Below are 24,141 nucleotides of genomic sequence, written 5' to 3'. Positions count from 1 at the left end.
TTCCATTTTCTGTCAGGATATCTAGCTCACTCCAACACCGCTGAAACATATTATTGTTATTATTATTATTATTATACACTGTACCGGTGTACCATCCACACACACACATAAGTGTAAAAATAATAATAATAATAATAATATAGTATACATAATTTAAAAAACAATGTTTTCTTGCAAATAGTATAATATTCATATGATGAAATAAACATTAAAAAAACTATTTTTAATATATACTATAAGTAACAGTGCCGCACCTATTTACTGTTAACGCCGTCGCCGTCTCCAAGGTCCTCCTCGTCGTCCTGAACTCTTCGCGGCGATACATCACCACTGTTTAACACTCGTTCACTGCGGATTAATTACACCGAAACGTAAGTAAACTTCTCGTTACATATTTAACCGTGTAATATAATATATATTATTTATTCTTAATTTTTCATTTCGACTGCCAAGTTTTTTTTTTTTTACCTAATTTCACTCGATCAGTTTTTTTTTACCTATTATATTTTGAATTTATTATATTGTGCTCATAACTAAAGAACGTGTACGTCGCGTATCATTATATTCATTCTTAATAATAATATACCGCGTGTTTTTTCCTCAACAAACTACCACAATCCAGTGTAGGTAATGAATAGAGATTGGAACCTGCGCCGTCGACTTCGTAGTTATTTTTATCACTATTGTTACGATTATTTAGATTCATTCACAGATTTTAACTGCGAAAACTTTTGTACTTACTGAACTTAAAAAATCTCGTATTATACCTACCTATTAAAATTGGAATTATTACGATTTTCATTGATATTATATAGTGGTGATTTGGAATTTCGGTACCTCAAACCTCTTTCAGCACGTGGGTATTTGATTAGGGAAATAAACACACTAACTTTACTGTATAATTAACATAAATTGCAATCACTGTCACTTGTTCCACGGTATTTTAGAGAAATGAAATCAACTTTATTTAATAGTACTTTATTTGTAATGTTACAGTAGAGAAATGAACCTCGACGATCGTGTATCAGAAATGTAAGTAAACTACTTTACATTTATATATCTATGTCCTATACTGATTAAGTTTAACGAATATACTTATAATGAAACTGCCTGTATAGGTGCTTGTAGATTACAAAACATCTTTGTTATGATACATTGTTTTATTTTTTAACGCAAGGTTTGAGATATAGTTGGTAAATATTGACACACAGTAAAATTTAAACGTGCATTGTTTTCTGAGCTCCCGTATTCGCATTGTAAATTAATAAAAGTGCACAATAGCTTTAATTTTCACCACGTATTTAACTTTATTTTTGATTGTTAAGTATATCTCCTATAGTACTGATTTTTATAAATAATTTCGTGTGATTTTTATTTAACACTTATGTCATTATGTGTAATATATTTGCTGATTTTGTATTTATATGATATAACTATTATAATAATATGAGCACTTCACATTTCTATCGACATATAAAATATTATTTTAAAGATTACGAATTGCAATCAAGTACACATTATATTACAATATAAAAATTGAATACTTATGTTTTAAGTACATATTAGGTAGGTAAATATTTGTTGTACAAAATGATTTATGAGCTTCAGTTATTTGCTAGGGTGTGTGATTATCCTCAATGATTCTTTTTTATGATACCCATTATTCGTACCTATCTAAAAATATTTATCTTAATTTTGCAAGTAAATCTTATATTCTAGTATAAATATTGGTCAAATAGCTATAAGTTATTTGCGTCCCACGAAAAACCTGAAGTTTCGTAATTATTTTGATAGTTGTTTAAGAAAAACATAGGCACAATAACTTTACGTTTTCATTAAAATCTAGGTAGAAGGTTATTTTTTTTTATAAATGAATTAAAAATGATATAGCTTCTAATATACAAATAGCTAGCTTATACTATTCATATTATTTTAGAACTACCAATTTCATAACTACCTACAGAGTTGTACAATATAATATGGAAACCGGTTTAAAAATTATATTTGTTATAAAGTCAAACGATTTATGCTAAACGATTTACGTGTAATAATAACTAATAAATCAAAATTTCCACAAAGGAGATTTTAAATTGCACGATTATCTATAGATCTGATATAATAATAATAGTAATAATAATAACATGATTTGTGTAAGGTAATTATTTTTCAATATTTGTGAATACCTATTCATCTTGTGTTGTTGTAAAATGCACTATAAAAATAATTTGTTTTAGGTAGGTATGTGGCAGTTGCTATATTATATCATTTAATTTAGTTTAAATATATGTTACCTATAGAATTATAAATTATAAAAATCGATAACCTATTTTTTTTATAGTTTTAAATTTTAATAGAAATAAACATCATGTTAAACTATAGATGATATAAGTATTTAGTAATAACCGTTTTCAAAGTACCTAGGTAGTATATATTAAAAGTTCATTGGTGTAATCAAAAAAAAAAAAAAAAAAATATCTTTATTTAATATAAAATGTATTCTTAATTCTTATATAAATCAAAAACTTTCATATTTCAACATATTAGAGTAAATGTCTGTATTTAATTATTATCTGAAGAAGGTAAATTAATATTCTTAGAATCTTTTATGAATTACATAGTAAATTGATGGCTTATGATGGTAATTATACGTCATATTATACATAATAATATGTATATGATTAAATAGTACATAATTAAATACATTAAGTATTTATTAGTTAAAGACTATTAAGTTCAACTTTTATAACTATTTAAATGAGTCAATGTCTAACAGTGGCATTCAAGAGGGGAGCGAAGGGTAGTACCACTAGCACCCCTGTATTTTATTTTAGCTTTTTAAGGTTCTTGTTAGTTTTTTTATTGTTAATTTTCCTGTATTTTTGAACTGTACCGTCTGTACCTAACTATATACCAAAATAATAATCTGTACAATTATATATAATATATGTATTATTAATGCATATGCATACTTATAATAAATAAATTACTACATTTTAATACAATAAATATTTGTATAATATTATGATGTCGTAATATATAATGGTTAAAGTTGCCTATCTATAATCATTGAGAATATACTCATTAGTTTATTTTAATTATGTATTTTCTAAAAATCAATTTAAAACGACATGCAAAATCGGAGTTTAACCCTTAAGATATTGCAGCCCTTCTACAAATTGGAAGAATCAAATATCTACCTTCAGGGAGAAGCAATACCAACTAATAGCAGTTTCCCCTCTGTTCTCAGCACTACGTACCTACCTACATATATATATACACCTACTAAATTGCTTTTTTCTAGATTATTAATATATATTTCCCCAATAATATAGAAGATTTAAAAAAAAAATTATGTGTGCCTAAAATTTTATTTTATGTTATAAATGTAAAAAAAAATATATATTTAAATTTAAAAAAATAGATATTTTTGTATAAGATTATAGGTAGGTACAATCTATTTATTTAACGTTTTATTGCGCGTGTATTTTATTTAAAATAATTGACACTGATTTTTTGACTGGCATGATGAGATACTCAATGCAGTTGTGTTTTAGATTTTACATTAATAACTTAATAACGATAACTTGTATAATATGCTATATACATAGTATATATTGTATAATATAGTAGCTCTTAATTTTATAAATAATATGTCGAGTAGTACTTGACCTCCAGTACAATAGGTTGGGACCTATTCGTTCCAGCGGTTAACTGTTGAAACCCATCCGGGACACGTTTATCAACTACTAACCGTTTTACTACATGCCATTGTAACTATTCTATAATGCCGATAATATAATGCGTTCACGCTTATTTCATCGTCTGTCCGCCAATTACCCCCCCCCCCTCAATCACAACTATTACAGTCACAGTTAGTGAACTGCAGTACACTTTATCGTATACATATTATAATATCATATTATCACAGCAATCTCTTTTTTTTTTTTTGCCTGCACCTATTGCTCATTTTATCTACTCCCTCAACTAAGACCCTATCGTGTCTCATCACGACTCCACCTCCACCACGATCACGCGAGTGTGTTGATAATTTTTTAAGTCAGCCTCAGTATCTGTCATTCCGAGGGTCCGTTGCATATGATTATTAAAATGGTCGATTGTAATCGTGGGATAGCGGGCAGAATAATGTGATGGGACCAACGAGATGAGTGAGCAGTGTATAATATCCGGCAATATGCGTCACGTCCGGAGGAAAAAGGGTGTATTACAAGCCGCCAAAAAAAAAAATATATATATATATATAACTATATATGCGCCTCGGCTAATTAATTAATTGTCACATTATGTTCTCACGCCAGTTTAATTGTTCGCTAAATGTCATCTCCAAGAAATTACGTTCACTTTACGCGATGTCAAACATAACTGATATATCTACTTTTATTCCACGGAATTTTGTACAACTATTTTAAGTCCAATCTTCAACGAAAAGTTTAGCCGCAAGATACCCACTAATAAATTTATCCATCCCACATTATTATTTTTATATCATAGATAATATTTATGTTAGAAAGTGATGTATGTGTGAGGATGATATCCTTTATTTTATCGTATCGGTTATTTACTTTCTCAAAATACGGATCGATGTATACTGTTTCTTGTTTTTAAAGCCTTTATGTAAAATGGTTTGCCTATTTAACACGAATCCGGCTTACTGGGTTGCGTTTATAAATTAGATTTAACACCGTTGGTTGTAATGTACTTTTGCCGATGCTATAACTATTGTATACATTATTATTACATTCACTTAAATATCATATTTTATAAATATATCTATGTAATATAATATACGAGTACCTATATTAAACATTTTTTTATAATTTCGGTTTCACTTCCAAAAAGAAATAAGATTTAATTTGATTAAGATGATTATCTAAAAACTGAAAAACTGTTCTACCTACGTTATTTTTTGTTTTGTTAATATTATTATTATTATTTTATCATTTAATAAGTTAATGAAATACAAATAAATAACCTGCAATATAACATGTATATCAAGCTAGAATAGCACTAATTATTTAAATCATTTATAGACTAATTTACTGCATTTAAATCATAAACATTATATAAATTTCAATAAACTGTATACAATTTTTTACTTTTATGCAACACGATATTTTTCCCATCATTTCCATGTACCACTTAGCTATGTTTAATTTTTTTTTAAACACGTGTTCAAAGCAGGTTTCTTATTAATTATTTATTATAGTTAATATTTAATAACTAATATAAACTTTTGACCGGTGCATAAAATTGAGTGATGCATTTCTAGAGCATTGAATGAATCATTTAACACGCTAAAAGTCAAAGATGTTGAAAAATGATTTGAGTAAACATCATTTGATTTCAAAAAGTACCTTTTTTATAAGATAAATGTCGTTAATTAGAGCACTATGTGTTTTGAAAATGTATACAGACGTTATTAGTAGTTTATATTAATTAGTAATATACTAAAATAAGCATATACGAAAAACGTGTGAATGTTTGCAATTTAAAATAATTGCAATTAACCACATTTATAAATTATATACATAGGTAACCACATCAACTCTATACTGAATTTATAACCATCTTTTTTAAATATGAGTTAACAAGTCGCTTATTAGTTAATAGACTTTACCTATTATCGTTAGTATTTATAAATTCATTTAAGCTCAAATAAATATGATTGCATTAGATATTTAACATTAAAGTTTTTTTTTTTTTAAATTAAATATTAATTTTAAATGTGAATAATGTTTTTACTATACTTTGTATGAAGATATGTTTAAAAAAAGTTGAGCATTGATTTTTATTAGTTATTTCTTAGTTCATACTTCTTACTATACTATTTTCTAACATTTAGTTTTATAATTAACTTACAATATTACACATTTTAATGTTTATATTTTTTTTCCTATTTTTTTTATTTCTCTATGATTATAATTTTTAAATTTGGCTCTGATAAGTAACAATTTGGATAGACTAGTTAAAAAGTTATTCATGAACTTATTTTATTAAAATAATCGTTTCATTGTCTTGGCATATAATTAATATTTTTAATTAGGAAACCATTATAAGTTACATTGCAGTCATGTATAATACAATAATACATTTGATTTTTAAATATTCTCATAAATTTATAAATAATAACACATATCAAGATATATATATTTTAATGGAAATTATTAACCATTAAGTACCGACATTATTTATAAAAACAAATCAATTTTAATTATGATTTTATTTTCAATTTATAGTAGGTATATTATAGAATTCATCACTTATAAATTAAAAGGAACGAATATTATCCAGGGTATAACGGAAGATTTTATTGATATTATTTTTAAATTATTTTTTAGTAAGTTATGACCATTTTTAAACATTATTTCGTACATTTTAAAATCATTAAAAAAGTGAAAATGTATTTTATACATTATAATATATAGATATGAATCTTTAAATGAAATAATTAAACCTTATTTAAAGTATTAAAATGATGATAATATAATGTATATAATACTTTGATATATATTCTATACAGGTCACAGGTGTTTATTAAAACTAAAAATCCTATTGTTATCCATTAGGTTTATTGTAATAACCAAAATACGATAATTTTTAGTTAGAATCTCACTATTGATATTAATAAAAATCCAACCAAAAATAAATCGTATAAAGGAAGTTGTGTAAAAACTGTTTTGTTATAAGCCGGGAACTCGGGAAAATATATTCTTTTGAAATACCTACCAAGATCTCTACTATAATGTAAAAAACCAGTTCGTCACAGGTAGTGACAGTACCCAACGTTACCCAAGGCCACGCCTCTGGTACCTTTAAATCGAGGGAGTCATACCTAATTCACAACGGTCAGCAGATCAAATATTCAATTATTATTATTCAAGTTTTAATAAATCGAATCTCTCAAAGAATAAAAATAAATTCGATTTATATGTTTTTTGAATTATATGTATGAAACATAACTTACAAACACTTCAAAAACTATGAACTAATTTGAATTAGGTCCACTTTGAGTTATTGAGGTCCAAGTTGTAGGTAGGTACTATTATGAAAACAGTTATTGGTCAATAACATTAGTAGTATTTAATATATAGAAGATTATAGAAGATTAATAAAATAATATTAACAAATATTTACAGATTTACAATTAATCTAAAAATAATCAAAAAATATTGAGTTGTTCATATTATGCAAATATCATTTGTAGGTAGGTACTTCGAAGAATTAAGAAGTCTGGTATTACAAATTACAATACAACATTTATTTCATAATGAATCTTCAATGTATTCACTAATTTTCTTTTATATTTAGTTATTTTGCATTAAAATAATATTATTTTAATTTTATCCGTGGAGCAGATTAAATAATGCCTTGATGTAAAAAGATATTTACGAATCGTAAACTATTTCAAACGTATGTACATGAAATTGTTATGTAATTAATTGCAGGTAGACTCGTAGCTTCGTAGGTACTCAATAAATCAAAATAATTATATTTTGTATTTTATTTTTACAAACTTACCTAAAATAAGGTAGTCTGAAATTTTTATGAACAGAAAACTATAAATTATAATTGTCGTAATGTGTATAATAATTTCTTTGGAAGAAAATATGAAACATTATAATTATATACTATAAATTTCTATGTCTATAATCTCAATAAATAAAATTTTATAAAAATTGAAAGAAATTGTCTCTTGTTTTAGAACTATTAATAATATTTCTTGCCTTTTATACTTGTTTTGAGTATTATAATTATGGTTTTTGTACTGTTTGTAGTTTGGTAAAAATTACCGTATTTAAACCACAACTACTTACAAAAATTGTATTATATACTTATATTTGTTGGTTTTGATAATATTTTTGAAATCATTTATATATGTTAGTAATCTGTTTAGAACATTCATGTAACTTAACAAATTTGTTGTATAACTAATATTCCATAAAATGTTCACCATGACTATTCAATGGGACCTCGCATAATCCGAATGGTGGACACTATAATATGAATACCATTTCAGGTAAATAATTGTATATTGTATCCTCTCCGGTCACAAAAATACCTATAGTGGATTTTAATCGCTGGGGTTGCTGGCGCCATTGTGACAGGGTCAAACAATTCCAAACAAACTACCTACTCGTATACCTACCCAAGATATGTCAGGGCATCCAACATTAAATCGTTTTACTTTTACGTATATAATGCATTTAACTGTTGTATACATTATATCTACCAACTTAATTATATTTTAACAATATGAAGAATTATGTAATACCTATATCTGTATTACCAATAATCACATAGGTACCTATACTATTTTTTCACTTGTTTTGAACAGGAAGTCTTGGTAATAAAAAAAAATCAGTCTACGTTTATTAATTATAAATTTATTAAATATGATTAAACATGAATATTAAATAAGTTGAGATAAAATTATCACTATATTAAATTAGGTCAAATCAAAGTGTATAAAAATAGTGTAGAGTAATATAAGTCACATATATCCACTTCTAAACATTGTAAATCCTATTTAAACTTCGATTTATCCAGTATTTAAAATAAGTTGCAATTATATGCTAAATTAACAGCAAGAGTTAATCAATTAACAATCGAGTTTCTTACATAAGTTAAATTCACGAGGATGTAGACACACTCCAACAGAACATAAAATCAGGACGCTTGAGGTACCTAATTGTATATAATATATTCAGGTAATCATATAAATTTAACAATATACGTTGTACTCGAATCTCAAGGGGCATAAAATATTCTTAATAGTTAAACAAATACCTCAAAATTCAAATATACCTAACTATTGTAAACACTTTATGAAAAAATTCGAATACCTAGTTAATGTTTTGAGATTCGAGCTATCTCGAGTCTGTTGTATTTTCATCGTGTGCAGTGGCGTATGTATGTATTTAAGCACAGGGGTGCTCCTAATTTTTCGGACCCCTTATAAAATTTCAGTTGCTACTTGTTGATTAGGCCGATTATGGGCTCGAGGGCTCTATTTATAAAACACAGCTAAAGGGCCCTGGCGCAATGCACCTCCTGCACCCCCTCTAAGTATGCCACTGATCATGTGCTTATGTAATAAAAAATCAATCAAAAGGAATTTTAAATTATTTAAAGGAAGATTTTTATTTTTTACATCCATAATATTATGATTAGAATTAAGTTTGATTATAATTTTGAGTATAATTTCAACCATAGTCAAGCTTATTAATCGTGACATAATATCTTTTGTAAGTTTAGAGTAAAGAAGTGCAATTATTGAATAAATATTATTACTTCTCAGTAAAAAATAAATCAATGATTATAGCAGCTGCAGCAAGTTTAGAATAAAAACTTGAATCAGACCTGAAACGATACTTTGGGTCAAATCCTAACAGGAACCAGTTTTGCTTTAATGTGTGTATCTATGTATAAGCTATTGTCTGCGTTCATGAATATATTCAGTATTAACAATATTTCTATCCGTAATAATATTATGGAAAAAAATATAAAATTAACGAAGCTGTAAAAACAAACGGTTTGATCGAATCCCGGATGTATACCCTAATAATAACATCTTATATTTAAAACGGATTGAGCGATTATAAATAAAACTTTCGAGTAGATTTTTCTCGATTTACTTCGAAACCGAAAGAATGTCGTGCATGAAATGATTTACAATAAAATACGGCATGCTAGCCTATGCAATCGTTCCGAAAAATGCATCCGAAACCGCACTTTCCCCTACCGGCCAGTGGTTCTTCGCACCACGCCGCGCGCGCCACCACCGCGATCTCCCACCACCACGGTCCAAGACCGCACCAAAACAACCTGTTGCCTGTGACCGGGGGGCCGAGACGAGCCGATGCAATACTCAAACCGGACGACGGACACACACGCTCTGAGCGCCGGTGTTTAGTAACGCATACCGGACAGTTCGGGTACGTACGTGGTCGCGGTCGTCGTCGTGTGGACACAGCTCTGCCTTACCAGTTCGTGTCCATCGATCAGGATTTAGGTACGATTGTATGAGTTGTATCACTCGCGTACAGTACGGTTCTACGAATTCTGCTATACATCGTTTTCACGTCGACAGACAGTAGTAATTTGGCACACCACATCGGCTCGAAACGGTACACAGGGTATCGACCAATAACCACGTTATTGGTACCTATAACCAACCCGTCCGCGTCAGATTTGAGATTCGTATCACACTGCCGTCAATATTTTATCATCCAACGACCACCGAGCGTCTCAATCTTCATCACACCGTGCACATCGCCGCTCTTGCAGCAGCTGGTTTCCCGTCGTATCCGCGTTTATGCGCATTAAGTTATAGTGAGTATAATAACATTTTGACGTCGTAATATATGTAGGTACCTACATAATATATTATGAATTTGATATTTTATTTGGAATTGCACACATACGTACTATATAATGGGACATATACATATCTTTTGCGTACCTATATATTATTATTATACTTTATTTTATACCTATGCTTATTTGACTTATCAACTACACAATTTTCATCCGCCACACGTATTATATCGCGATAATTCTGTTGTAGAACGCACACAGTAATAACTGCACACTAAAATATGATAATATGTAATTGTGTTCAGATATAATATAATATGCCCTCTATCTATATTATATACCTTATATGTGTACAACAGTATCGTTTGACGATAATTTTTATTTTTTTAAAGAAAAAACAATACGTTTAATACTATAAAGGTACCTATAAGTCCCACATGTATATACTTACATATAACCACGCGCGTACCTAACCATCTGAAAACCAACGGATTTCGTAAAATATAGTATTATACTAGCGCGCTTAACCATTCGAAACCCAACGGATTTCGTTGATGCTATAATTAGTAATAACAATACATAGGTACATAACTTAACATAGACTGTAACTCTTTTCCAAAATGGGGACGGTGAAACATGATATATTAATGTATACCTTGAATACATTAAATCGAAATGCTATTGTATCAATAAACGTATAATGTGTGGATTTTATTGGACAATTGTGGACAAATGTGGACATACAACTTTATTATAAGCTGAATTCTTTTTTCTCGAGTGCCGTATTCATTATTGAACGTTGGCAATCAAGTTAGCTATTTATAAGCTGAATTGGATACATTATAATCTACAATACTTTAAATTTAAGCATATAACTATAGAAAACACTATAGTATTTGAAATACAATAATTATATTATCATGAGCTGTATATTCAAATACAGAACTATAAAATAATGTGTTTTTAGCTTGAACTTATTCTTTTTATTATGTATGCCAATATAATATTATTATGCATGACACTTACTTTTTTAATACTTAATTCATTTTTTTCAAATTTAATTAAATCAGTCGAATAATTCGAGGAATTATTCCTCGATATGCACTAGAGTTATAAAATATATAGGTACACATCACCAGATTAACAGTTTATACCCGGACACTTTACATGCTCTTTTGTATTTCTTCCTTTCTAATAAACATCTATCCTGGTGATTTTTAAACCGTAGTATTGATTACACCACTATAAAATAACAGTATGACTGATTTTAATTAAATGGAGAAAATATTTGTGAGTTCACATTACAATCAATTTGTTTGTCATTTGTATAAATGCCATGTATCCTGTAGTGTCTTGTTTAAATAGTAATAATGTTTTTGTAAAAAATGAAACAATGTCTTCTCCTCATTGCCTACTAATTCATTTTTAATCATTGGTGTGGATAAATACTGATCAGATAACTACGATAACCATACGTTACGTATAAAATATTTCATCAGGTAAAACTCACATAATATGATATAAGTTAGGTATATAGCTATACCTATTTGCATTTTGTATGAATTTTATTAGAAAGAATTTGAAACGTGGTATTTGAAAAATAGTATTGAACTTGATGGTTTCAATTGAATCAGAAATGTAATTATTATTATAGGCAAGTGGTGCAAGTCTATAGAAGCTTAGATTCAATTAATAACGAAATGCCTCATACATTGCTGTTTAAGTTCTTTAAATTCGAATTATCAGAGAAAAATGACTAATGGGTGGCTTGAAAATATGTTTTACCTACCGAAAAAATGCAATTAATAAGTCGTAACCTAGGCATACAATATTCCATCCGGTAAACTAATGAGATAGGTGATAGTCGATTGGTAAGTATCCTAAATTCCAAAATAATATAATGTATTTTATATGAATTTTATAATAAAGAATTTTAATCGTGATATATCCTATTAGTCTTTAATTTGACAGCTGCACCAGTAATGTAATTATAATAAGTAAATCTAAAATCAATAGAAACTAAGATTTAATTAAAAACGAAATAAGTTATAAATTGCTTTTTAAATTCATTTAATTCTAATTATCAGAGAAAAACTATTTATTTGTGTTTTAAAAATATGTCTCATCGTGAAATACAATTAACAAGTCACAATCTATGCATCCGGTAAACTAATGAGATCGATATTAGGTATGGACACTGTATGAGAAAGTGTTCTAAACAGGTTAAGGATTTTTATATGAATTTTGTTAGAAAGAATTTTAATTGTGATTTTTTTCTATTTAGTCATAAATTTTACGGTTTTACCAATTATAATTACAATAGGAAATAAATATAAAACAACTCATCAATTGCTGTTTGAATTAATTAAATATTAATTCACAGAGAAAAACTGTGAATAGGTGTTTTAAAAATGTCTTACCATAAACAGACAAATAATAAACCTACCTCTTTAATACTAATAATTAGGAAGACAAGAGAATTTTTTGTTTATTTCAATGTTTTTCATAATAATGTGTTTTTTTAAAGTTTTAAGTTCAAAATTTAGTTTTTATTTAATTTAAAACATTTTTAAAGTTTTTTAGGGCAATTTTTAGTGAATTTTTTGATATTAAAGCATTTATTTAAGGCACTAAGTCGTATCTTTTTAGAACATTTTTCTTTTTTTTTATGGCATTAAAGCATTAAATCATTTTGCAACTTTCCAAATGTAGATTAGTCTAATAGGTACTACATAGAATATATTAGTATTGTGGTATTCACTATATTATGTATTATATCACATATACTTAAATTAGAAATAAAATATTATATAAAATACAACACTTAGGTACATAATGAAAGATTTTTACTTTAAAGTGGTAAACAATGTTACAATTTAACAAGCGTAATTTATGTTAACATTTTAGCAGTTCTTGGGTATTTACATAGGTCCTAACCCCTAAACTATATATACAAAAATGGATTTTCGTCTGTTTGTCATTTATACATTCCTAAACGGCTGGATCGACAGCAACGAAATTTGGTACAGAGATATATTAGACCTATTGGCAAAAGATAGGCTAAATTAAAAAGTGATAGGCTCAAATATCATTCAATCGAATACTTGAATTATCAGACTTTTCTCGATAAAACGAATAAAATTATATAATGATAAACTAAATTGAATATCGGTGTAAGATTATTGACTTAGTATATTTTAACCGTTATCTATCTATGTGTATAAAAGTATACTGCAAGCAAAATCACAGGACACGAATTTAACACACATTTTGAGACATATAAGATGAGGTAGGATTTTAAACGACCTACAAAGTGCATGGGTTCAGCTAGTAATAAATAAAGGCTTGTGATTATTATCATATTTTGATATTTAAACTTAATGTAAGTTTAATAATAAGTTAGAATTTATTTACGCTAATTATCAAATAGTCATAATATATTAATAATTATATTATATATTATCAATTCCTAAATATTTCAATATAAATATTATCTTAACGAAATCTAATTAAAATATAATCGACTTTTTAAATTACGTAATACATATGATCTAAGACTAAAGATTAACTATATACTTGAATATTAATACATTTTATTTCATGTGTATTAGTTTAACAATAGTACAAATGTTGAAATGTGCCCTATATTCATATTAGTTAATCCCCAATAATCAATTCTCATATACATGTATACAATTAGTAAATACATTATTTATTATTATTATTTTTTACTACCTATTAATATTAAAATACAAGTAGAATCAGTAAACGTTTTTACGATAGGCATATTGGTTGAATATACATTATAATCATATAATAATTCGAAAAAGTGGTTACATTTTATATTGACTCAAATAATAATTCGTAATTAATACCTTTAAGTATGTATCAATTGTAATTTATCATGTAGTACTACAACGACATACCTATAATATATGAAATCTATGATAGGGTAATATACAATATACCTACTTGTGTATTGCCTACTTCCTAGAGTCAAGCGTTTCTTTTCTATCAGCTAGCTCTACAATATTACGACTTCATTATTATTTTGCAATATTTTATCCATTTGAATACCTATTATTTTTCTTTTATTGTTATGACATATTTGTTTTTATTTTACATATTAGTACATAATGAAACTAAATCGACATTAAAATTCTTTCAATAAATACAATTTTTAGATTTTAAGTAAGGTCATGCTAGATTCGTCGTTGATATTTCTGTAAAAATGTTTTTATATAGAAAAAGTTTTAAATGATGTAATATGTTATGTGCCACTGTGCTATTGTTATACGTATTATGTAAGCGTTTAAATTACTAGACAAGAATTTTGGTTTATATCAACATTTAAAATACATGTTACCATATTCCACATTGCCTGGCCAAATATCTAATAATTATGTACATATTATATATAATTTATTATTTTGTTAGGTACATAATATAATATCGAAGAAATCTTTGTTTACATCGCAATAGATAAAATATTTTATAATACATTGTTTAAATTTTTATATGTTATACTTAGGTACCTAATTTATGATCAATAACCATTTTCTAGATTCTGAGTAAACATATAAAAAGGATGCAGGCAAACTAAGCCGAGGGATTTATTTTCTGATTTTACAAGTATGATGTTTATTTGAATCTTTTTTTAAAACAAATTTTGGAGCAGGACGCAGGAGACTTATATAACATGTTTATAATGTTTTTACGTTTGTATAGATCGAAAATTGTCCCTATTTAGACATTTAAAATAAGTCTATTTTCGAATTTCCTCATAGATACGCCAAGCATAAAATGGTATACGCTACTGACAGACAAAAAAATTCAAAAATATTAACAACCATGCCCACTTCATGTTCATTTTCTGAATATGACGTCAATTATTGCTTATGTATTTGATATAACAATTCATAATATAGGTACACCACTATTTCGAGCCACGATAAGTGAGGCGAGACCAGTATTGTATAGATACCTACACTCTCTAATTGTCTATACAAGTTTGAAAGTCCGAATTGAACAATTATTTATTGATATAATTTAATAATAATGTTTATATAGCTAAGACATACAGTCTAACGCAGAAATAGAAGAGTAGGTATAATATTATTTTTATTTCATGCATTTTTTCAATATTCCAAATTTTTATTTGTTTAATTTATATTTTTTTAAATAAATAAAGCATTTTAAACAAACTTCAGTATCTAAGTAATTATTATTATATTTATTATTTAGATCGTGTATGATTTATGAAAATCATAATTTTCACCTGTGAAATTATGCTTATTTGTCTATAAATAATAATAGCAATTTATTAAAATTACATGTCACTTCTGGAAAAAAAAGAAGGAATATTTCACTTCTATATATGTTACCAATTCCAATTTAGTGGTAGTAATTCGCTTTCGTATATAATATTGTTTATAGTTTATTATAGTATAGCATTATACTGAATAATAAACGTTTTAATATTGATAATTATCTATATGCATTTTTAAACTTGGCTTTGTGTCCATATCATAATAAATATGTGTATACTACGGTTTACGAAGCATTATGTTAAGTGATCCGTTCTCAAAGACTTAATATATCAATGTTAAAAATAATTTGAATAAACAATAAAAATTAAGTTAATTTAACTATCATTAATACTTATATTCATTACATGTGATAATTTTTTAATGTATATATATTTTTTATGTGGGTTTTTTGTCTATCATTATAATATAACGTGCAATAGTCAACTATTAAATTCTAATCGCGTAAATTTAAAAAACATTTCACTTTAGTAATTGCCAATAGGTACCTAAGCTGTTAATATCCAACATAATATTTTAATAGTTGATTGAATTATTTTATCTGATTGTAACTTCTTCGTTTCATGGTAAATAGGTGTCTATAACCAACCACTTATTATCTGTTGTACATATTACCACCTACTGTATTCATAAAATTCATAATATGAAAATGTTTTCGTTTTTTCAATGTCTAAAAACCTATATTATAGATAGAAACCTTATTCTATCTTCACTAGTGGCGTCCATAATTCATAGGTACCTACTTTTATTTATCATACCTATACTATATATATATTTTTTGTTTTCTTGCAATAATCATATTTTGGATTTTATTATAAATTTATAAATGTTGAATTGTTTACCGATTACCTATACTATTTATTTTTAGTTTTTTGGTTATATTGATATAAAAAACCAATAAGGTACCTGTTTCGAGTTTATATTTATTTATTCATGAATTTATAACTAAACTGATTTGGTATTTATAATAGGTATATTAATCATTTAAAAAGTATAAAACAAGCTCCATTAGAATTCATTATAATTTAGAACATCGAATAATTAATAATTAATAATTACATAGCTGTAAAGTTGTTTTACACACTTAAACTTAAAAATATAGTTATATGATTATATTTTTGTAAAAATTAAAATATATCGATAAAACAATTAACAAATCAATATTATTGTTCCTATTATATTTTCTTGAAACCTTCGAATTTTTTTTATTTATTGAATTATATACAATCTGCAATTATATTTAAAAATAAGCATATTTATGTAATAGAATACACAAAGACCTAAAGATATGAGAGGAGAGAAGTCACCCTGCAGTAACATTAAAATACAATCGACTACATGATGGACTATATCGTCTATATCATATCCATTATACAATGTATAAATAAACGTATTAGTTTTTTTTCAACTGTTTAATTTAATTGAACAAAGTCAGTACACCGGTGCCTTTTAAGTTTTCTCAGTGGTTTACTACGAATGTTAACTGAGTTAAGTACAGAAAAGTAGATTCGGATAGTTTGTAGCGGAAGCGCTTGTAGTAGAATGTAATCACTTCGGTGACAGCCTGTATACACCAATTACCAATCTGAGTGCAGTGTATGATTCGTTACATAGAAAAGCACGTTAGTAATTATACGGAGTGACAAAGATTGGAAGTTTATATCATATAAATGTTGAATCCTTTATCTGCACCACATAGTTAGTTGCTATATGTTCTAAATGTTCAAATAAGCTTCATGAAAGTTTTGTAAAGCAACAATTTATTTTTTAGGTAGAGTTGGGAATGTTTATCTAGCAGTGGATATAGAAAAAAAAATAAAAATAAAATATATGCCAACATATAATAATAGCATGTAATATAATTTTAACTAATTAAACTACAAGTGATTTTAAGACACACTATCTACTATAAACTAGCTCGTTTTATTTATTTAAAAAAATCAACTAGGTCATTTGTCCCAACAAAATAATCCCTGCATAGGCCATTTGGTTTTGGCAGTTACCAGTTTCGTACTTTGCGTATTAGGAACACATTTATTAATGAAATATAACACTTTTAAAAATAAAATTAGTATAGTATAGGTATAATATAACTATACCATTTACCAATTACATTTTATACTCAGGTGTCTGAATTAACTCACAAATTTTAAAAGTTTCAAAAGTTCATATTATCATAGAAAAATGTATAATGATTATTAATTAGAAAAATTATTATCAAATATCAACATAATATATAACTTATAAATAATTATAGTACAAACCTACCGTATTTAATAGAAGTAATATTGAAGTGAAAAAAGTTTGTTAATTTTATGTTTGATAAATATCAATTAACTTATAAGTTTATTACTTAGACAAATGAATGATTTCAAATATATGTATGTGAACTAGTTCATATTTTAAATGAAATTGTTAATGTCTGACTATATTCATTACAATATTATACTGCTTATGTGTTTTCGTGTCATATCAAATATGTCATTATCTTTTACAACAATTTTCATTTATTACAATACAAATATACAATTTGCATTAACCAAATTAAATAAATACAAATATATTATGTAGTCCTAGCCATATCTACAATATTATTATCATTGTGTAAATACCTACTAAACATTTAAACACAATATATAATGCTATTGTAACACAAACCTATTATAAAAGTGTTTTGATTTTTTTTTAAATATATGTACGATTATAGTAGGTATGTTCGTAGTAATTCTTTTCTATAAATAGCTAATTATAGGTGCGTATAAAATTGTCCGAACTTACCAAAATCACCCGAATTTAATTAATACTTGATAAAAAGTAATTAAGATTATATTTATCTTAGGTTAAACTTAGATTAATAATCGAAAATATAAAAAATATTTCATAAATAATTAAATACGATGATACAATAGCATTAGCATATTATAGTGATATAGATAATGTTGTGCATATTTTATCGCGTGTACCTACACTATACATTGGTACAGTAAATAATTATAGCTTATAAACATGTTTACACTTCATAATTTATATAGATAGAAAAATAATGATCATCTTTATTAAAATTAGAAATCAAGTCAAAGGTAAATGTTACCAATAATTCAAGATGTTATTAATTTTAAGTTACGATCAGGTAGCTTAGTAGGATATTATGGCCATACTATACTAAAAAGTCAAAATATTAACAGATAACAAATCAAAATGTATCATTTAAATTGTTGATTGATACGATTATAAGCTTCTAATTTCCTTGGCCCAGATTATAATTACTGATAACAGGTGAAATTTATTTTTATAATAATGTATATTACATCATCTTCTAGTATATTCTATAAAAATGTATGCAGAAAAGTCTCTGTATTTTAGGTTATGATAAAGATTATAAATTATGTTGAAATTCAATTTTGAGGGGGGTTTCTAGTAGCAATGTAGCATAAGTATCGGATTTAGTTGGTATATACTATTTTGAAAGGTCAAATAAAAATGAAAAAAAAAAAGAAGAACGAAAATATTTATGCAACAAACACAAATTTTTGGTATAATCGATTACTATTTTCTTGTCATGCTATAATTAATCAAAATTTGTTAGCTCTCTAAACTATGTAAATACGTTTTTATACGCGTTTAAGGTTACAAGTTTTACAAAATTCATAACAATTGTGACGATATAAATTATGATTTATACTGTAATAAAAAAATTGAATTTTAAATGTGATTCCTCACAAGTCTTAAAAGCATTTCAACTGAAAATTAAAAAAAATTACGAAAAAGCAAATTTTTTATGATTAATTATTGAAATTCAATAATAATATAATAAAATATTCATAATTTAGACTAATTTGAAGCTAGTATTAGACATATAAAAATTATCAAATTGTATAAATGTTGATCAAAAACATACATTTTTTTATGAACATTATTTTCAAGTTACAATTTTGACGGATTTAGAAACTTAAACTGAAAAATTCCAGATTTTGATATTGTTTTATAATTAAAAAAACATGATTCGTCGGGATTATAATAAGTATGTAATAACATATTCCTAGAAATGTATGCTGATAGCCCAGCACCACTTCAATCATTTTTTTACATTTACAATTATGCATATCATTGAATTAAATTTTATTCACAATGTACCTATTCACATCCATAATATTGACCTACTCAATGACGATGGTTTGGTTCTCTCAAAATCTTGTAGCCTGTAGGTACCCTATACTGTTGAGTATATACAGCAGAATTACATCTCTGTTTTTTTTGTTATTTAAATTAATATTAAACTGAAGTATGGAAACACTAATTAATGGACAATATATTAAATTTAAGTATATAAAATATCTTTAATTTATCGCATATTTAGTATTCACATTAAAGTATACAAATTAATAATCTAGTCGCTATTATGCGCGTGTATTTCTAAGTTTAAACTGATGTAATTTAGTTTATAATAATACATGATATTATTATGACTTGTAAAATATTATTTAAAGTAGGTAATAGTAATGATTATACCTATGTGTCTATTCAGCTTCTTGTTTTTATTTTAGTTAGTACCTCTAAAACATATTTTCATTAATACTAGAATCTATATTATAAGTTAATTTTTTTTACTATTCAAAAGTAGGTGTAATTTCTTTTATAACAATATAAATGTTAAATGTTGTATTTAATGGTTAATATTAAATATTATGTTAATATGATTAATAATTATAGAATTGTGTTAGAATTACGATAAATTTAAATGATATGTTTTAGATTATTTCGGTGATTTTTATAACAATATTAATATTGCTTTTGGTACAAAAATTTAACATTTTTTTATTTTTATAATTATCGAAATGTACTTCACAATAGTCGCCGTGGTAATAGTCCTGAATATACTGCAAATATTTACATTATTATTTAGGATTTAAAATTATTTATAAGCTGCATATGACGTGACATCAAAATAAATGTCATATTTAAAATTTATAAAACTAAAACTAGGACTCTCTGATTAATATTTGTATTTCCGTCAATTTACTAACTATATCAGCTACACACTACTATGAAGCGTTCTCATACGTAATGATTTTCTTGAAATAGAGGAATAAATTCTGTTTAATTTTTAATTATAATTGTTAGTTATTTACTCATTGTCTATAATCGTATCTGTAAGTGAAGAGTTGATATTATAATTATTAATATTTTAATAATTAATGTAAGTACTTATACTTACTAAATATCATTAACTTCCCTTCATTTTAATTCTACCTAATAACAAATTTAAGTACTTAATGCCTTATTGGTTTAAAAATATTAATATTTTATGTGTAACCTATAGGTACATAAATATAAATAAATCAATTTAAGATATCAGGTTATCTGTATAAAACATAGGTGCTAAAATTTTATTATATTTCGGATTCTCAGATTGTATCATAATATCTAGTATAGGTACCTACAATTTTGCTGTTGGATTACGTATTTAATGAATAGAGTCAAACATTTTTTTAAATTATATACATGAACTCCTTTGTAATATATTACACACCGCTCAAAGCATTTGTTCATTTATTATGTTTTACATTTACGCAATGACCTTATTATCATTTTCCATACGTATAATAGGTATATTACATAGTTTTAGTGAAACGAAAGATTCCGTGAAACATATTATTTACAGATAACCTAAGCTTTATCTAGATAGCTATTCAACTTGTGCCGCCTACTATAAGATTATAATATTATCTTTCGTACATGAACATGATATTACTGAAGTGAATATTGTAAAATAATTGCAATTATTTATTAGTTATGGTACCTACCTTAATCCTTAATTTATAATTAGGTAACTGAAAATAGTTGTGGAATATAAAACCACTTTAGGTAGTCTACTAAAGTTGAGAATTTTTGGATGATTGTTGTAATTTATTCAGAAAAAATCTAATCAATAATGAATATTTGCTTGAAAAATATTTTTCAGATTTAAGCAATAAAATAAGAATTTTGTACGTTTATATTTATCTATATAAAAAAATATTTATTCAACATTAATTTTTCTTTTTTATAAAATATTAATTTTTTATTAAAAATACTATTATATTCACCTAATACCGATTGTAATATTATTAAGGACAAAAACTAAAAACTTTGTAGTAATTATTCGTTTTACTTCTAGATTTTATTAACATAAAAATAAACACTTAAGACATTGTAATCAATATAACTTATCTATATTTTATGAACTATATTCTGCATTATTTCTCATTATATTTGCAGTAATAGATAAAACACTTCCTATAGATATAATATTATAATTCTAATATTTTTGTTGTAAAAGCCTTCTTACGATATTGTAAACAGTCACGTTGTAATAAGAAATTACCGACAATTTTACAACTAGACACTTAGCAATTTAAATAATCAATTACATTTTTTTTTTTTTACAAAAAACATGAACAATAATATATTTATATTATTGTTTACTTTGTGATATTCTATAAACGTGGTTTATCAACATTAACTCATAAGTACATATTGACCATTGGTACATAGGAATTACAACTTAAAAACCGGTTTACCATCTCATAGGTTATTAGGGTCATGGATAGATGTACTAGTTAGAATCAAAATTAATCTATTTGTATTTACTCACAAACAACGATATAGGTAAACCTATATTAACAAAAATATTAAATTTTTAAAAATTAATGTGCCAATGCATTATTTTTATTGATTATATTATAAATTTTTCTATAGATCACCTCTCAAACCTTCTCATTCAGATCAAGGACACAACACAATGAGTACTACCAGGAGACAAAGCAAAGAGAAAATTGAAGAATCATGTTTTCGTCATAATTTGCTTACTATATTGACAATAGCTTCCGTAGGTGGTGGAGTGATTTTAGGATTTATTTTAAAAGGATCTAAAGCAGAGTGAGTATTACACTATTAATTATTAATTTAAAAAAATGCTATTTGAATGCATATTTTAAAATAATTGTTTATCCGTGATACAAATCTAAATGTATATTCGCATTGATTTATCTCCAATCTATAATAGGTCACAAATGTGATAAGTAAAAAATTACAAATAGGTATATGTTTAATATATTAATTTAAAACTTATATAGTGAACAACATAGGTATTAATACTTTGTTCACCTTTTTAATTTCTGATAACTGATTACTTAATAATGCTATTGGTATCATTATTAAGGCGAGGCAGCGTGACGTCTTCAAAGTTTCGTTCAGTGTAGTTATTCAATGTTCAAAATATATCTATAACTATCCAACAGGTATTTTTTTAAATCCGAATTTTTAATTTGTCTAATGAGTATAGGTACTGTCGATTAGGCACTGCACTTCATTAAACGCTACGGAAAAAATATAGAATGATAAGTTATGGTAATTTCGAAGACAATGAAATCAAGCCTAATAGGTATGATTGCAGACTGTGCCATAACCGACTAGGCTTGAAAAATATATTTTTTTAAACCAGAATGTCGGTCAAATACTCAAATATATATGTATATATTTCATAATTAGTAAAATAAAAATACCAGTAAAATCGTTAAGTTTTCTGAACGAATATAAAGCAGATATATTATAAAACGTCTTTTTTCGCAACGAGTTGCAATGATCTTCACTACATCCACGTACCACTTTATAATATAGCTACAATAACTACTATACATACCACATCCCGAATAACATGTTTTGACCTTTAGGTTTAAACTAGTTGTCTGCTGAACGTAGGCATATATTATAATCTATAATTACTATAATAAAAAGTATTCCACGATGACTTAACTTTTATTAAGCTGTTACACCGGTAAAATATATAAGTGATTGTGAAACAATTATAATAAAAATCATGAACTATTTTGTAATTCAAAAAACTGAAAAATAACCTCATCAATAAAATTATGTTTTTATAGATGGACAAAACGCGAAATAACGTATGTACAATTCCCTGGCGATATTTTCCTTCGTATGTTGAAAATGTTGATCGTCCCGTTACTGGTATCGTCTATTGTATCGGCTATCGGATCGTTGGATTTATCTTTGTCTAAGAAAATTGGCTTCCAATCAATTGCTTATTATGCAGCGACCACGTCGATGGCAGTTTTGCAAGGCATATTTTGGGTGATGTTGATACATCCAGGTAAAATTATGAGTCAGGCAGAGCAAACGGCAAGCGTACATCAAGAAACTAGACCAATCACTACTGTCGACACTATATTAGACTTAATAAGGTTAGTTGTAAACAACTTTTGAAATTTTTTAAACTCAATTTATCATAACCATTTCACTTATTTTTCAAAGAAAAATTTTATAAATAAAACATTTATTTTTTGCAAAACAATCATTGTTACTTTTTACACACGTATATAGGTATATATTATATTTTATTTCCTAAACTATTATTCATTTTATACACTATACCTACATGCAGTAGTATAGAATATAGATACTCACATTATAATATTATACC

General features: G+C 26.1%; 1 protein-coding gene across 2 annotated transcripts in view; it reads left to right on the top strand.

Moving 5' to 3' along the window:
* Positions 1–229: 229 nt before the first annotated feature.
* Positions 230–24,141, top strand: part of Eaat1 (Excitatory amino acid transporter 1) — a 33,299-nt gene continuing 9,387 nt past the window's right edge. Inside the window, exons 1-4 of one of the 2 annotated variants that reach the window (XM_015512049.2) lie at positions 230–371; positions 997–1,032; positions 22,401–22,580; positions 23,585–23,902. In XM_015512049.2, coding sequence (XP_015367535.1) covers positions 1,004–1,032; positions 22,401–22,580; positions 23,585–23,902 — 527 coding nt within the window. In that variant the 5' untranslated portion in view covers positions 230–371; positions 997–1,003. Of the gene's footprint in view, positions 372–996; positions 1,033–9,908; positions 10,351–22,400; positions 22,581–23,584; positions 23,903–24,141 lie in introns of those variants that run through there. The other variant, XM_015512050.2, reaches the window with a different exon arrangement.

The sequence above is a fragment of the Diuraphis noxia genome, unplaced genomic scaffold (assembly GCF_037042655.1).
Source record: "Diuraphis noxia isolate RWA-SAM2 unplaced genomic scaffold, SU_Dnox_SAM2 contig0001, whole genome shotgun sequence".
In the NCBI taxonomy this organism is placed as follows: Eukaryota; Metazoa; Arthropoda; class Insecta; order Hemiptera; family Aphididae; genus Diuraphis; species Diuraphis noxia.
This window is presented reverse-complemented; position numbering and strand designations above follow the sequence as displayed.